The sequence below is a fragment of the Pristiophorus japonicus genome, chromosome 5, assembly GCF_044704955.1.
Source record: "Pristiophorus japonicus isolate sPriJap1 chromosome 5, sPriJap1.hap1, whole genome shotgun sequence".
Classification (NCBI taxonomy): Eukaryota; Metazoa; Chordata; class Chondrichthyes; family Pristiophoridae; genus Pristiophorus; species Pristiophorus japonicus.
Window position 1 is genome coordinate 261,794,715 of NC_091981.1, and position 17,859 is coordinate 261,812,573.

At 42.6% G+C, this 17,859-nt stretch overlaps 1 protein-coding gene across 1 annotated transcript in view; it reads right to left on the minus strand.

The window, feature by feature from the left end:
• The window catches only part of LOC139264683 (leucine-rich repeat transmembrane neuronal protein 1-like), a 386,994-nt gene that overhangs the window by 366,816 nt on the left and 2,319 nt on the right, over positions 1–17,859 (minus strand). Inside the window, exon 2 of the mRNA XM_070881588.1 lies at positions 17,232–17,360. Within this exon, the coding sequence (XP_070737689.1) occupies positions 17,232–17,278 (47 nt within the window). The 5' untranslated portion in view covers positions 17,279–17,360. The remainder of the gene's footprint in view (positions 1–17,231; positions 17,361–17,859) is intronic.

Here is a 17,859-nt window from a genome sequence, read left to right on the forward strand (position 1 = left end):
GATAATATTCAATTAAGAATATAAATTCAACTCTGCAGTTTCTATAGATTTAGTCCTTACTGCTAGGGGGATCAAGGGGTATGGCGAGAAAGCAGGAATGGGGTACTGAAGTTGCATGTTCAGCCATGAACTCATTGAATGGCGGTGCAGGCTCGAAGGGCCAAATGGCCTACTCCTGCACCTATTTTCTATGTTTCTATGTCTATGTTTCTATGAAAAACAAAACTATAAGACTTTTATACTGCGGATACCACAGTGGTATAATTACAAACATTATTTGGAACAGCGGTGTTGTTAAATATCAGCCTGTTGTCCTATTAAGAAATATGAAATGTACTGATGATAATATAGCCAAATTTAATTTTAAATTGAGTCTGTGACTTTTTTTTATATAGCTGATTATATTTAATTTGTTTACTGAGGCATCAGCCTTGGCTCAGCGGTAGCATTCTCTCCTGTGAGTCAGAAGTTTCCGGATTCAGATCCCATTCTAGAGATAATCTTGGCTGACACTTCTGTGCAGTACTGTATGAGTGTTGCACTGTCAGAGGTGACATCGGATGAGACGTTAAACCAAGGCCCGGTCTGTACTCTCGGGTGGCTGTAAAAGATTCCATGGCACTATTTGAAAAAGACTCAGGATCCGAGCCAATATTTATCCCTCAACCTATGTCACTTAAACAGATAATCTAGTTATTCTCATTGCTATCTGTGGGATCTCACTGTGTACAAATTATCTGTTCTGTTTCCTACATTGCTACACTTCAAAACTACTTCATTGGCTGAAAAGCGTTTTGGGGCATCCTGAGGTCGTGAAAGGTGCTACATAGATGCAAGTTCTTAATTTTTGTTATACAACTCCATTTCTTCTCTCCTTCCTTTTCCTCCACTCACACATTACTGTAACATCACCTGATCCGACTGAAAGTCAAGCACTTGAAAATTTGACATTACTCAATAGCGTTTGCTGTAATGAAATAAAGACACTCCCCAACTGCAGTACGGCAGCTCTTCATGCTATTATGCCAACATAAGAATTAGGAGTGGGAGAAGGCTATACAGCCCCTTGTGCCTGCTCCGCCATTCAATAAGATCATGGCTGATCGTCAACTCCACTTTCCCAATCAATCTCCATATCCCTTGACTACCCTAGAGTTAAAAAATCTATCTATCTCAGCCTTGAATATACTCAATGATTCAGCATCTACAGCGTTTAGGGGAGAGAATTCCAAAGATTCACAACCCACTGAGTGAGATGAGGAGGAATTTCTTTAGTCTTAAATGCCTAACCTCTTATCCTGAGACTATGCCCCCTAGTTCTAGACACTCCAGCCAGGAAACAACCTTTCAGCATCTACCCTGTCAATCACCGACCCTGTAAATCACCCTCAGAATCTTGTATGTTTCAATGAGATCACCATTCATTTTTCTATAGGCCCAATCTACTTAATCTCTCCTCCTAGGACAATCCTCTCATCCCAGGCATCAATCTAGTGAACCTTTGTTGCAACGCCTCTAAGGCAAGTGTGTCTTTCCTCAGAAAATGAGACAAAAACTGTGCACAGTATTTCAGGTGTGGTCTTGCCAAAGCCCTGTACAATTATAACAAGTCTTCTTTATTCTTGTACTCCAACCTCCTTGCAATAAAGGCCAATATGCCATTTACCTTCCTAATCGCTTGCTGTACCTGTATGCTAACTTTTTGTGTTGCCTGCCTGAAGACACCGAAATCTTTCTGAAGACCAACATTTAATAGTTTGTATTTTTCTATTCTTCCTACCAAAGTGAATATCCTCACATTTCCCCACATAATACTCTATCTGCTATCTTATTGCTAACTCATTTAACCTGTCTATATCTCTTTGCAGGTTTTTTGGGCCCAAATTTGCACCCATGGTTAGAATGGCGCACCTCCGTGAGGTGCGCCGACTGTTTAAGAACAGAAACGGCACGTGTTATTTATCTTCTTATTCTCCACGCAGCAGCAACAATGTAGGGCCCGGGCATAGCGCAGCAGAACATGTCCCTCTCACTCCCCTCCCCCCTCCTCCTCCCCCTCTCACGCCCCCCCCACCTCCTCCTCCTCTCACGCCCTCCCCCCCCTCCTCCTCCTCTCACGCCCCCCCCCTTCTCCTCCTCTCACGCCCCCCCCTCCTCCTCCTCTCATGCCCCCTCTCATGCCCCCCCTCCTTCCCCTCTCACGCCCCCCCCTCCTCCCCCTCTCACCCCCCCTCTCCTCCCTCACCCCCCTCCATGGCCCGCTGCCTTCCCTTCGCACAAAGGTAGGACTACTATTTTTTATTTGTTATTAATTGATTGATTGCTTATCACTTTGGTCTTGGTGCTGTAGGTGCAGGGTTCCTGCTGTTTTTTTTATTTGTTAATTAATAGCTTATTACTTTTTGTGCTTTGTTTAGTGTTTTCTAAGTCTTGGTGCTTTCCTTGTACTTTTTATTATTGAATGCTTATTTTTGTGCTTTGTTTAGTGCTTAGTGCTTTAAATGTACTTATGCTTCTTTAATGTTGTTGTGAAGGTGTTTAGTGCTTTGGAAAATCCTCTAACTTCCCTTCTCCCCTGGCCCCCCCTATCTCTGGCTACCTGTGCCTGATTTCTGAAGTGTCCACAAGGTTTTTCTAAGCGTACAAAGTGGACACACATGCTGGCCTAAGTTAGTTTGGAGTAACTATTGGCTATTGGAGTAACCTGGGGACTGGGAGAAATTTAGAACTCAGCAGAGGAGGACAAAGGGTTTGATTAGGGCAGGGAAAATGGAGTATGAGAAGAAGCTTGCAGGGAACATTAAGACGGATTGCAAAAGTTTCTATAGATATGTAAAAAGAAAAAGGTTAGTAAAGACAAACGTAGGTCCCCTGCAGTCAGAATCAGGGGAAGTCATAACGGGGAACAAAGAAATGGCGGACCAATTGAACAAGTACTTTGGTTCGGTATTCACGAAGGAGGACACGAACAACCTTCCGGTTATAAAAGGGGTCGGGGGGTCTAGTAAGGAGAAGGAACTGAGGGAAATCCTTATTAGCCGGGAAATTGTGTTGGGGAAATTGATGGGATTGAAGGCCGATAAATCCCCAGGGCCTGATGGACTGCATCCCAGAGTACTTAAGGAGGTGGCCTTGGAAATAGTGGATGCGTTGACAGTCATTTTCCAACATTCCATTGACTCTGGATCAGTTCCTATGGAGTGGAGGGTAGCCAATGTAACCCCACTTTTTAAAAAAGGAGGGAGAGAGAAAACAGGGAATTATAGACCGGTCAGCCTGACATCGGTAGTGGGTAAAATGATGGAATCAATTATTAAGGATGTCATAGCAGTGCATTTGGAAAGAGGTGACATGATAGGTCCAAGTCAGCATGGATTTGTGAAAGGGAAATCATGCTTGACAAATCTTCTGGAATTTTTTGAGGATGTTTCCAGTAGAGTGGATAAGGGAGAACCAGTTGATGTGGTATATTTGGACTTTCAGAAGGCGTTCGACAAGGTCCCACACAAGAGATTGATGTGCAAAGTTAGAGCACATGGGATTGGGGGTAGTGTACTGACGTGGATTGAGAACTGGTTGTCAGACAGGAAGCAAAGAGTAGGAGTAAATGGGTACTTTTCAGAATGGCAGGCAGTGACTAGTGGGGTACCGCAAGGTTCTGTGCTGGGGCCCCAGCTGTTTACACTGTACATTAATGATTTAGATGAGGGGATTAAATGTAGTATCTCCAAATTTGCGAATGACACTAAGTTGGGTGGCAGTGTGAGCTGCGAGGAGGATGCTGTGAGGCTGCAGAGCGACTTGGATAGGTTAGGTGAGTGGGCAAATGCTTGGCAGATGAAGTATAATGTGGATAAATGTGAGGTTATCCACTTTGGTGGTAAAAACAGAGAGACAGACTATTATCTGAATGGTGACAGATTAGGAAAAGGGGAGGTGCAAAGAGACCTGGGTGTCATGGTACATCAGTCATTGAAGGTTGGCATGCAGGTACAGCAGGCGGTTAAGAAAGCAAATGGCATGTTGGCCTTCATAGCAAGGGGATTTGAGTACAGGGGCAGGGAGGTGTTGCTACAGTTGTACAGGGCATTGGTGAGGCCACACCTGGAGTATTGTGTACAGTTTTGGTCTCCTAACCTGAGGAAGGACATTCTTGCTATTGAGGGAGTGCAGCGAAGGTTCACCAGACTGATTCCCGGGATGGCGGGACTGACCTATCAAGAAAGACTGGATCAACTGGGCTTGTATTCACTGGAGTTCAGAAAATGAGAGGGGACCTCATAGAAACATTTAAAATTCTGACGGGGTTAGACAGGTTAGATGCAGGAAGAATGTTCCCAATGTTGGGGAAGTCCAGAACCAGAGGTCACAGTCTAAGGATAAGGGGTAAGCCATTTAGGACTGAGATGCGGAGGAACTTCTTCACCCAGAGAGTGGTGAACCTGTGGAATTCTCTACCACAGAAAGTTGTTGAGGCCAATTCACTAAATATATTCAAAAAGGAGTTAGATGAGGTCCTTACTACTAGGGGGATCAAGGGGTATGGCGAGAAAGCAGGAATGGGGTACTGAAGTTGAATGTTCAGCCATGAACTCATTGAATGGCGGTGCAGGCTAGAAGGGCCGAATGGCCTACTCCTGCACCTATTTTCTATGTTTCTATGTTTCTATCTAAACTTGCTTAAATGGCCAAAACAAGCGTAAGTGGTTAGTAACTTTTGGTGGAAAAAAACTGAACTTAAAAAGAAACTGAACTAACTCACTGAAACTGGAGCAAACTTAATGTGGAGAATTGCGATTTTTAAGATACTCCCAAAAAATTGGAGCAACTCCTATGGAAACTTGGCCCCTTTGAGTCCTCCTCACAGCTTACTTTCCCACCTAGCTTTGTATCATCAGCAAACTTGGATACATTACACTCAGTCCCTTCATTTAAGTCGTTAATATAGATTGCAAAAATCTGATATCCAAGCACTGATCCTTGTGGCACCCCACTGGTTACAGCGTGCCAATCGGAAAATTTATCCCTATTCTGTTTTCTGTCAGTTAACCAATCGTCAATCCATGCGAATAGATTACCCCCAACCCCACGAGCCCTTATCTTGCTTAACAACCTTTTGTGGCTCCTTATCAAATGCCTTTTGTAAATCCAAATATACTACTTCCACTGGTTCTCCTTTATCTACCCTGCTAATTACATCCTTAAAAAAACTCTCATGAATTTGTTAAACATAATTTCCCTTTTATAAAACCGTACCTCATCATATTATTATTTTCGAAGTGCCCTGTTAACACTTGCAGAGAGCAAAATTCACAAGAAACACCCCCCCCCTCCCCTCCACCACCGTGTTTGGGCTCATTCGAAAGGAAATTTAATTTGGGACCATCTACCGAAAAGTTTGGAACTCTAAAGTGCTTATGGAAGAAACTGCAAACTTTAATAGAATTATGAACTTTTACAAGACAAATTCAAGCCCGTGGGCGGACCTAGGGAAAAAAGAAGCCCACTTGATTATTGGAACTGTCTGGGTGTGAGGACTGAGTTAACCTGTCTGGAAGAATGAGGATTTGAAAATCCTTCGCCACAAGAGACATTACCATCACAAAATCAACCAGAGGTGGCTCCCCATCAACATGGGTCTGGACAAACCATTTCAGCATATACATCACAAGAGGCCCAATCCAGCCTGTATGCGAAAGTCTAAGCACAAAAGGTCATTGCAATTACCAAACTAATATTTCCATCAGGAAACAGTTTTTCGAAGATCAACCCACCCAAGATATATCAACTTTAACGAGCCTGACAAAATATTACAAAGAAGAACCAAGCTCGCCAAAATTATACAAAGGATTGTGAACCTATTGGGCACCGATTGGGCAGCAAGATTAGAACACTGAAATTATATAACTGCCTCTGTTTTCAACAGAGGTTAGTGAGGGAGCGAGGTGGTCGCTACTGCCTCATCAAGACAAGGAGAGAAACCAACGTGACAGTTGTAAAACTAATTTCTCCAGCCTCGAAGTCTTCAAGTCGTGAAGGAAGGAAGAACATCACGATCTACCATTAACTATCAAAAGGATTGGTAGGCATAAGTCTCTGCCTGCCCTGGAGTTTAACCTAGCTAGAATTAGGTATTCCGAGGTGAGAGGTATAATTTTACTGCAACCCCCTTTGAATGTGTAGTGTATGGTACTTTATTAGAGTGGTTATAAGTTTGACCTTGTACCTTTCCTTGTCTTGTTCTTTATTAGAGTGATTGTAAGTTTGGCCATGTATTTTCTTACTAGAGTAATAAGCCTGTATGACCATGACTGTAATAAAAAACAAAGTTCTTTGCATCAAACCAGTGTCCTCTGCACTTTTGTCACATGCCCCAAATAAATCCAGAGTACAGAACCCAAGGGAGGGGGAGCGATTCGAAACCACTCAAGTTGGTCAGAAGGGAACCTGACCCCCTCAGAGACCACAACACACCCCAAACACCCCACCTACCCCACCTTACACACTTCCTTAATAATAGATTCCAGCGTTTTCCTGATCACTGATGTCAGGCTGACTGGCCTGAAGTTCCCTGTTTTCTTTCTCCCTCCTTTCTTGAATAGTGGTGTTATGAGACATGAATTGGCTAGGCTAGACTGGCGAATGATACTCAAAGGGTTGATGAAGGTAATGGCAGATATTTAAGGATCACATGGATGAACTTCAACAATTGTACATTCCTGTCTGGCGTAAAAATAAAACGGGGAAGGTGGCTCAACCGTGGCTAACAAGGGAAATTAGGGATAGTGTTAAATCCAAGGAAGAGGCATATAAATTGGCCAGTAAAAGCAGCAAACCTGAGGAATGGGAGAAATTTAGAAATCAGCAGAGGAGGACAAGGGGTTTAATTAGGAGGGGGAAAATAGAGTACAATAGTAAGCTTGCAGGGATCACAAAAACTGACTGCAATCACTTCTATAGATAAGTGGAGAAAATGATTAGTGAAGACAAATGTAGGTGCCTTGCAGTCAGAATCAGGTGAATTTATAATGGGGAACAAAGAAATGGCAGACCAATTGAACAAATACTTTGGTTCTGTCTTCACTAAGGAAGACACAAATAACATTCCGGAAATACGAAGGGACCAAGGGTCAAGCGAGAAGGAGGAACTGAAGGAAATCCTTATTAGTCAGGAAATTGTGTTGGGGAAATTAAAGGCCAATAAATCCCCATGGCCTGATAGTCTGCATCCCAGAGTACTTAAAGAAGTAGCCCGAGAAATAGTGGATGCATTGGTGGTCATTTTCCAACATTCTATAGATTCTGGATCAGTTCCTATGGATTGGGGGGTAGCTAATGTAACCCCACGTTTTAAAAAAGGAGAGAAAACAGGGAATTATAGACCGGTTAGTCTGACATTGGTAGTGGGGAAAATGTTGGAATCAATTAGTAAAGACTTAATAGCAGCGCATTTGGAAAGCAGTGACAGGATTGGTCCAAGTCAGCATGGATTTATGAAAGGGAAATCATGCTTGACAAATCTTCTAGAAATTTTTGAGGATGTAACTAGTAGAGTGGGCAAGGGAGAACCAGTAGATGTAGTGTATTTGGACTTTCAAAAGGCTTTTGACAAGGTCCCACACGAGATTAGTGTGCAAGATTAAAGCACATGGTATTGGGGGTAATATATTGACGTGGATAGAGAACTAGTTGGCAGACAGGAAGCAAAGAGTAGGAATAAACGGGTCCTTTTCAGAATGTAGGCAGTGACTAGTGGGGTACCGCAAGGTTCAGTGCTGGGACCCCAGCTATTTACAATATACATTAATGATTTGGACGAAGGAATTGAATGTAATATCTCCAAGTTTGCAGATGACACTAAGCTGGGTGGCAGTGTGAGCTGTGAGGAGGATGCCAAGAGGCTGTAGGGTGACTTGGACAGGTTAGATGAGTGGGCAAATGCATGGCAGATGCAGTATAAATGTGAGATTATCCACTTTGGTGGCAAAAACAGGAAGGCAGAATATTATCTGAATGGTGACCGATTAGGAAAAGGGGAGGTGCAATGAGACATGGTGTCATGGTACATCAATCACTGAAAGTTGGCATGCAGGTACTGCAGGCAGTAAAGAAGGCAAATGGCATGTTGGCCTTCATAGCGAGAGGATTTGAGTAAAGGAGCAGGGAGGTCTTACTGCAGTTGTACAGGGCCTTCGTGAGGCCACACCTTGAATATTGTGTACAGTTTTGGTCTCCTAATCTGAAGAAGGACATTCTTGCTATTGAGGGATTGCAGCGAAGGTTCACCAGACTGATTCCCAGGATGGCAGAATTGATATGTGAAGAAAGACTGGATCAACTAGGCTTATATTCACTGGAATTTAGAAGAGTGAGAGGGGACCTCATAGAAACATATAACATTCTGACGGGATTGGACAGGTTAGATGCACGAAGAATGTTCCCAATGTTGGGAAAGTCCAGAACCAGGGGTCACAGTCTCAGGATAAGAGGTAAGCCATTTCGGACCGAGATGAGGAGAAACTTCTTCACTCAGAGAATTGTGAACCTGTAGAATTCTCTACATAGAAAGTTGTTGAGGCCAGTTTGTTAGATATAGTCAAAAGGGTGTTAGATGTGGCCCTTATGGCCAAAGGGATCAAAGGTTATGGAGAGAAAGCAGGAATGGGGTACTGAAGTTGCATGATCAGCCATGATCATATTGAATGGTGGTGCAGGCTCGAAGTGCCAAATGGCCTACTTCTGCATCTATTTTCTATGTTTCTACATTTGCTATCTTCCAATCGTTCTAGAATCTAAGGAATTTCAGAACATCACAACCAATGCATCCACTATCTTTGCAGCCATGTCTTTTCGAACCAGAGGATATAGGCCATTAATTCCAGGGGATTTGTCAGCTTTTAGTTTCTCAAGTACTTTTTTCTACTGATATTAATTAAGTTTAATCTCATCACTCTTTTATTAGCCCCTTGGTTCCCCTTTATTTTTGGTATGGTTTTTGTGTCTTCTACTGTGAAGACAGATACAAAATATTTGTTTAAAGTCTATGCTATTTTCTGCTTTCCCATTATAATCTCTCCTGTTACAGCTTCTAAGGGACCAATTCTTACTTTTGCTACTCTTTTTATATACTTGTAGAAGCTCTTACCAACTGATTTTATATTTCTTGCGAGTTTACTCTCATTCTATTTTCTCCCTTTTTTTAATCAATCTTTTGGATATCCTTTGCTGGTTTCTAAACCTCTCCCAATTCTCAGCCTTAGTACTATTCTCCGCAACATTATAAGCCTCTTAATCTAATACGATCCTTAACTTCTTTCATTGGCCACGAATTCCCGTTGAATTTTTATTTCTCAATTGAATGTATATTCATTTATTTAATTGTTTGCCACTGCTTATCTACCATCAAACTTTTTAAATCTAATTTCCCAATCTACCTTAGCCAACTCACCCCTGCTACCTGTATAATTGGCTCTATTTAAGTTGAAGACTCTTGTTTCGGATTTAAATATTTCACACTCAAACTCAATGTGAAATTCTCACATATTATCATGACTCTTCCCCAGAGGATCCTTTACAATGAAATTATTAATTAACTAGGTCTCATTGCACAATACAGGATCTAAAATAGCCATTTATTTGGTTGGTTCTATGACGCATTGTTCTAGGAAAATGTCTCTATTGCATTCCATGAACACATCCTCCAGATTACCTGTGTCAATTTGTTTTGCTCAGTCTATATAAAGGTTAAAGTCCCCCACTATTATTGTATTACCTTTGTTACAAGCTCCCATTATATGTTGCTCAAAACTCTGTCCAACAGTCTAGCTACTGTTGGGGACCTATAAACTATTCTCACCTTGTTAGTTCTTATCTCCACCCATACTAATTCTACTTCCTGCTCTTCCAAGCCAATATCCTTTCTCACTACTGTCCTTATGTCATCCTTTATTATCATGACTATCACTCCTCCTTTTCCATTCTGCCTGTCTTTTTGAAACATCAAGTATCCTGGAATATTTAGTTTCCAACCTTGGTCACATTGCAACTGCTACTCTGTAGCGGATAGTAGATCAAAGCCATTTATCTCTATTTGTGCCACTAATACATCTATCTTGTTACGAATGCTTCATGCATTCATATAAAGATCCTTTAGTTTTAACTTTTTACCATTATTCCCTAATTTCACCTTATTCGCTGATGCACTATTATCATTAAACTCTCTGTCCGTTCCTGTCACACTCTGCTTATCTTTACCCAAATCGCTACACTGCTCAATTGCCTTGACGTTTCTCTTCAAATTTCTAAATTTCCCCTCACCTTACCCCTACCCCCACTTTTACTTTAAAGTCCTATATACAGCCCTAGTTATTCGATTCGCATGGACACCAGTCCCAGCCCAGTTTAAGTGGAGCCCTTCCTAATAGAACAGTTCCCTCTTTCCCCAGTACTGGTGCCAGTGCCCCATAAATTGAAACCTCTTCCTCCCATACCACTCTGAGCCGCGTATTTAACTCTTGGATCTGCTTGTCCCTATGCCAATAAGCATGTGGCTCAGGTGTCAATTAAGAGATTATTACCTTTTGAGGTTCTGCGTTTTAATTTGGACCCCAGCTCCTCAAACTCTCTCAGCAGAACCTCATTCCTAGTTCCAGCTATGTTATTGGTTCTTTGGTTACTTGTGTACCTGAAACGCTTTTCTCAATTGCTAATAAGATAATGGTCTGGATTTTGCTGGTACTCGCTGTTAGCACTCAGTAAAACTGACAGCAACCTCTGGCATCCGCACATGCTATGACAGGCTATTCAGTTGCAGTCTTCAATGATGGAATCTGCACAGGGATCTAAATTACGGTGTGAATTTGGGCTAATTGCCCACTATTTTTGCTCTAAAGACAGATGAAAAAGTTATAGCTTGTAGAATCAGGAGTAATTGAGTTTTTAACAGTAATCAGTGATCATATCATAGGCAGTCCCTTGAAATGAGGATGACTTGCTTCCACGCTGAAAATGGATGAGTTCACAGGTGTTTCAATGATATTCCGGATCCCGAAATACATCCTGAAGGGTGGAAGACGCCTGTGCGTGGATTTTTTTAACGTGTGGTGGCCATTGCACACCAGCCACCACACGGGCTTGACAGAGCTAGGTCTTGGTCCAGTGGCAAGAATTAACCAGGACGACTGGAGACTAGCTCTGCTGCACAGACCTAGTGCGCACACGTATCACAGTGTGGGCTGGCCCGTGCTGCCCCTGGACCCTCGCCTCTTCTGGGCCCCAAACTCACGCCTCTCCTGGGTCCCGATCACATTCCTATAATCAGTGATATATACTTCTGAACGACCATTCTGGCCCTGAAAATTTAATTTTACAAGTATGGAGTCTCATTCTCTCAGATGAAAATTAATGTTGCAGATTTTTAAAAAATTTAACTAACTTTTAAAAAGGTTTTGATATTTAATGTTTCTCCCTTAATCCCGTGCATATGCATCTTTATTTTGCTTTCTGTATAATCATTTAAATGTAATTCATATTTCCTGTTTTTTTGCTTCCTGCTTTGCTGTCTACGTGGCTCAGTGAGGATTCTTCAATCTCATTGGTTGAACAGCTTCCCAGCTTATTTCCTACTCACATATTCTCCATTGTGGACACCTAATTCAAACAGAGGCCGTAAGAGTAGAAATCTCCGCTGAAAGCCTGTTCAAAGTCTGTGGGCAACTGTACGCGAGGTGAATGGCAAAAGCCATCCCTTCGCTGCTTAATCCGGGTCATTTATTTCTCTGTATCCAGTAAAAAAAAGAGTTGGATTTATATAGCACCTTTCATGACCATTGGACGTCTCCAAGCTCTTTACAGCCAAAAATGAAGTACTTTTGGAGTTTAGTCATTACTGCATTAGAGACATAGAAAATAGGTGCAGGAGTAGGCCATTCGGTCCTTCGAGCCTGCACCACCATTCAATATGATCATGCAACTTCAGTATCCCATTCCTGCTTTCTACCCATACCCCATGATCCCTTTAGCTATGAATATAGCTAACGAACTGGCCTCAACAACTTTCTATGTAGAGAATTCCACAGGTTCACAATTCTCATCTCGGTCCTAAATGGCTTACCCCTTATCCTTAGACTGTGACCCCTGGTTCTGGACTTCCCCAACATTGGGAACATTCTTCCTGCATCTAACCTGTCTAAACCCGTCAGAATTTTAAACGTTTCTATGAGATCCCCTCTCATTCTTCTGAACTCCAGTGAATACAAGCCCAGTTGATCCAATCTTTCTTGATCGGTCAGTCCCGCCATCCCGGGAATCAGTCTGGTGAACCTTCGCTGCACTCCCTCAATAGCAAGAATGTTCTTCCTCAGGTTAGGAGACCAAAACTGTACACAATACTCCAGGTGTGGCCTCACCGAGGCCCTATACAACTGTGGCAACACCTCCCTGCCTCTGTACTCAAATCCCCTCGCTATGAAGGCCAACATGCCATTTGCTTTCTTAACCGCCTGCTGTACCTGCATACCAACCTTCAATGACACCCAGGTCTCGTTGCACCTCCCCTTTTCCGAATCTGTCACCATTCAGATAATAGTCTATCTCTCTGTTTTTACCACCAAAGTGGATAACCTCACATTTATCCACATTATACTCCATCTGCCATGCATTTGCCCACTCACCTGACCTATCCAAGTCGCTCTGCAGCCTCATAGCATCCTCCTCGCAGCTCACACTGCCACCCAACTTAGTGTCATCCGCAAATTTGGAGATACTACATTTAATCCCCTCGTCTAAATCATTAATGTACAGTGTAAACAGCTGGGGCCCCAGCACAGAACCTTGCGGTACCCCACTAGTCACCTCCTGCCATTCCGAAAAGTATCCATTTACTCCTACTCTTTGCTTCCTGTCTGACAACCAGTTCTCAATCCATATCAGCACACTACCCCCAATCCCATGTGCTTTAACTTTGCACATTAATCTCTTGTGTGGGACCTTGTCGAAAGCCTTCTGAAAGTCCAAATATACCACATCAACTGGTTCTCCCTTGTCCACTCTACTGGAAACATCCTCAAAAAATTCCAGAAGATTTGTCAAGCATGATTTCCCTTTCACAAATCCATGCTGACTTGGACCTATCATATCACCTCTTTCCAAATGCGCTGCTATGACATCCTTAATAATTGATTCCATCATCTTACCCACTACCGATGTCAGGCTGACCGGTCTATAATTCCCTGTTTACTCTCTCCCTCCTTTTTTAAAAAAAGTGGGGTTACATTGGTTACCCTCCACTCGATAGGAACTGATCCAGAGTCAATGGAATGTTGGAAAATGACTGTCAATGCATCCGCTATTTCCAAGGCCACCTCCTTAAGTACTCTGGGATGCAGTCCATCAGGCCCTGGGGATTTATCGGCCTTCAATCCCATCAATTTCCCCAACACAATTTCCCGACTAATAAGGATTTCCCTCAGTTCCTCCTCCTTACCAGACCCTCTGACCCCTTTTATATCCGGAAGGTTGTTAGTGTCCTCCTTAGTGAATACCGAACCAAAGTACTTGTTCAATTGGTCCGCCATTTCTTTGTTCCCTGTTATGACTTCCCCTGATTCTGACTGCAGGGGACCTACGTTTGTCTTTACTAACCTTTTTCTCTTTGCATATCGATCGAAACTTTTGCAATCCGTCTTAATGTTCCCTGCAAGCTTCTTCTCGTACTCCATTTTCCCTGCCCTAATCAAATCCTTTGTCCTCCTCTGCTGAGTTCTAAATTTCTCCCAGTCTCTGGGTTCGCTGCTATTTCTGGCCAATTTGTATGCCACTTCCTTGGCTTTAATACTATCCCTGATTTCCCTTGATAGCCACGGTTGAGCCACCTTCCCTTTTTTATTTTTACGCCAGACAGGAATGTACAATTGTTGTAGTTCATCCATGCGGTCTCTAAATGTCTGCCATTGCCCATCCACAGTCAACCCCTTAAGTATCATTCGCCAATCAATCCTAGCCAATTCACGCCTCATACCTTCAAAGTTACCCTTCTTTAAGTTCTGGACCATGGTCTGTGAATTAACTGTTTCATTCTCCATCATAATGCAGAATTCCACCATATTATGGTCACTCTTCCCCAAGGGGCCTCGCACAATGAGACTGCTAATTAATCCTCTCTCATTACACAACACCCAGTCTAAGATGGCCTCCCCCAGAGTTGGTTCCTCGACATATTGGTCTAGAAAACCATCCCTAATGCACTCCAGGAAATCCTCCTCCACCGTATTGCTTCCAGTTTGGTTAGCCCAATCTATGTGCATATTAAAGTCACCCATTATAACTGCTGCACCCTTATTGCATGCACCCATAATTTCCTCTTTGATGCCCTCCCCAACATCACTACTACTGTTTGGAGGTCTGTACACAACTCCCACTAACGTTTTTTGCCCTGTGGTGTTCTGCAGCTCTACCCATATAGATTCCACATCATCCAAGCTAATGTCCTTCCTAACTATTGCATTAATCTCCTCTTTAACCAGCAATGCTACCCCACCTCCTTTTCCTTTTATTCTATCCTTCCTGAATGTTGAATACCCCTGGAGGTTGAGTTCCCAGCCCTGATCATCCTGGAGCCACGTCTCCGTAATCCCAATCACATCATATTTGTTAACATCTATTTGCACAGTTAATTCATCCACTTATTACGGATACTCCTTGCATTAAGACACAAAGCCTTCAGGCTTGTTTTTTTTAACACCCTTTGTCCTTTTAGAATTTTGCTGTCCAGTGGTCCTTTTTGTTCTTTGTCTTGGGTTTCTCTGCCCTCCACTTTTCCTCATCTCCTTTCTTTCTTTTGCTTTTGTCTCCTTTTTATTTCCCTCTGTCTCCCTGCATTGGTTCCCATCCCCCTGCCATATTAGTTTAACTCCTCCCCAACAGCACTAGCAAACACTCCCCCTGGGACATTGGTTCCGGTCCTGCCCAGGTGCAGACTGTCCGGTTTGTACTGGTCCCACCTCCCCCAGAACCGGTTCCAATGCCCCTGGAATTTGAATCCCTCCCTGCTGCACCACTGCTACAGCCACGTATTCATCTGAGCTATCCTGCAATTCCTACTCTGACTAGCACGTGGCACTGGTAGCAATCCTGAGATTACTACTTTTGAGGTCCTACTTTTTAATTTAGCTCCTAGCTCCTTAAATTTGTTTCGTAGGACCTCATCCCTTTTTTTTACCTATGTCGTTGGCACCAATGTGCACCACGACAACTGGCTGTTCTCCCTCCCTTTTTAGAATGTCCTGCACCCGCTCCGAGACATCCTTGACCCTTGCACCAGGGAAGCAACATACCATCCTGGAGTCTCGGTTGCGGCCGCAGAAACGCCTATCTATTCCCCTTACAATTGAATCCCCTATCCCTATCGCTCTCCCACTCTTTTTCCTGCCCTCCTGTGCAACAGAGCCAGCCACGGTGCCATGAACTTGGCTGCTGCTGCCCTCCCCTGATGAATCATCCCCCTCAACAGTACTCAAAGCAGTGTATCTGTTTTGCAGGGGGATGACCACAGGGGACCCCTGCACTACCTTCCTGCTGGTCTTCCATTCCCTATTTGGCTGTGGACCCTTCACCTGTGGTACGACCAACTCGCTGCACGTGCTACTCACGTCATTCTCAGCATCGTGGATGCTCCAGAGTGAATCCACCCTCAGCTCCAACTCCGCAACACGGTCCGTCAGGAGCTGGAGGTGGATACACTTCCCGCACACGTAGTCGTCAGGGACACTGGAGTCGTCCCTGAGTTCCCACATGGTACAGGAGGAGCATAACACGTGACCGAGCTGTCCTGCCATGACTTAACCCTTAGATAGGCAACAACAATGCTAAAGTTTACTCACTGTTATAGAAGAGAAAAAAGAAAAACTACTCACCAATCACTTACCCCCTTGCCAGAGCATCTGGCATTTGTCTCATTCCTGATTGTGGGATTTTACTGCACGCACATTTCTGTTGCATTTGCCTATTTAACAACTGTGACTACACTTTTTTAAAGTATTAAATTGGCTGTGAACTGTTTTAGAACTTACTGAGATGGTGTAAGGTGGTGTATATATGCAAGTTCATTCTTTCTTTGTGAGGGAGGAGGGCCTAGTTTCCTCTCCAACCTATCAGCACTGACCTTTGCACCCTCGGGTAACACCAACACTATTTTCCCTGATCCTATCTTTATGTTCTTGTCTGAGAACATTCAAGCAAAGTCACTGACAGTGGGTATACAATTTCTTGATATGAAGAGCAAAATGAAAAATTTAGTGCAGGAGTTAAAATACGTAAAGTTCCAAAAACAAACAAAAAAGTTACCTCATAAAATACTCAAATTTTCACGTATGCAGTTCATCAATTTTCATCAAAAAACCATTCACCTCAGCTCGCTGTTTTATATCCTTTGACAATTTTGTATCCATGCTGTTACTGCCTGTTTTATACTATAGGCTTCAATTTTGCTAACAAACCGAATATGTGGTACTTATCAAACATCTTTAAGTAAAAGTAAACCAAAAACTTTAATCATATGAGATTAAACCAAATCCTACATATATATTTATACAGCGTAGGGTATCTTACAGTGCGTACCTCCTGTCAACTTTCCATTATAAATTCCTATTTCTGCATTTATAATGGGAACTTGCTATGTAAAATGGTGTAATTGCATTTTCCTGTCAGTGGGGGTGCTAGCATCTATCTAGCATCTGCTAGCACCCCGCTGGCAAAAGGATGTAATTACTGTGTGACAAGTTTATACGGGCAGTTTTCAAAGAATAAAATGGATATAATGTACGGCTTTAAAATGAAGACTGAATTACATTGGTGTACCGCTGGACCAATCATCCTGCAACCTCTAATGCCATTTAACCTAAAGACTACACTTGGTCTGGACTCCCCCTGTGCAATGCAAGAAGACAAGAAATAGGAGCAGGAATAGGCCATTTGACCCCTCGAGCCTGCTCCACCATTTAATAAGATCATGGCTGATCTCAATGCCGTGGAAGATCAGCTTGTATATAAAATAGCAAGCCTCAAAACTAGTTCAAAAGAGATTTTTAACTGAATTTTTAACTGAATAAACAGCAACACAATCTCTACAAACTATGTTTTCTTTTTCGACCATCAACAAAGAAACCTTTATCACAGGTGCTGCTTTTCAAAAGCTTTGTCTATTATTGATGCATTTAAATAGATGCCAGACTTGCCTGAATCTGTCCTTTTCGAACACTCTCCAGTTCTGACGAAGGGTCATCGACCCGAAACGTTATCTCTGCTTTCTCTCCACAGATGCTGCCTGGCCTGCTGAGATTTCCAGCATTTTCTGATTTTATTGCCTGAAACAAAGCTTGGTCAATTCAATCTCGTGTTTCTTTCAAAGTCTTTTGGAAAAAAGCTAACAAACTCTTAAATCCTCACAAAATAGTCAACCACACCTTTTACCTTTCAACTCCCATTGACACACAGATACCTTGCTGGGAAATTAGATAAACTGCATATGCTTAGAGTGCACAGATGTAGTTAAAACCTCCGCCTGACTGTTGTGAGGTAAAAATATCGTTTGGAAGCCCAGGGTTTTGATGGAAACTAAGGTGATGAAGTAAGAACTTTAACAAAAATATTAAAGGATGCAAAAGGCAGTTCAATTGTTGTGAAATATGCAATTTTGACTTTTTTAAATTTTGTTCAAAACATTTTCGATATTCTAATTCTAATTTTGAGTAATTTGGTTCAGCAATAATGTGTTGCAAGCAAATGTTTACATTCAAGTTTTCATTATAGATGTTTACATAGACTGTTCATTAAATATTGCCATTAACGTGACCAAATATTATG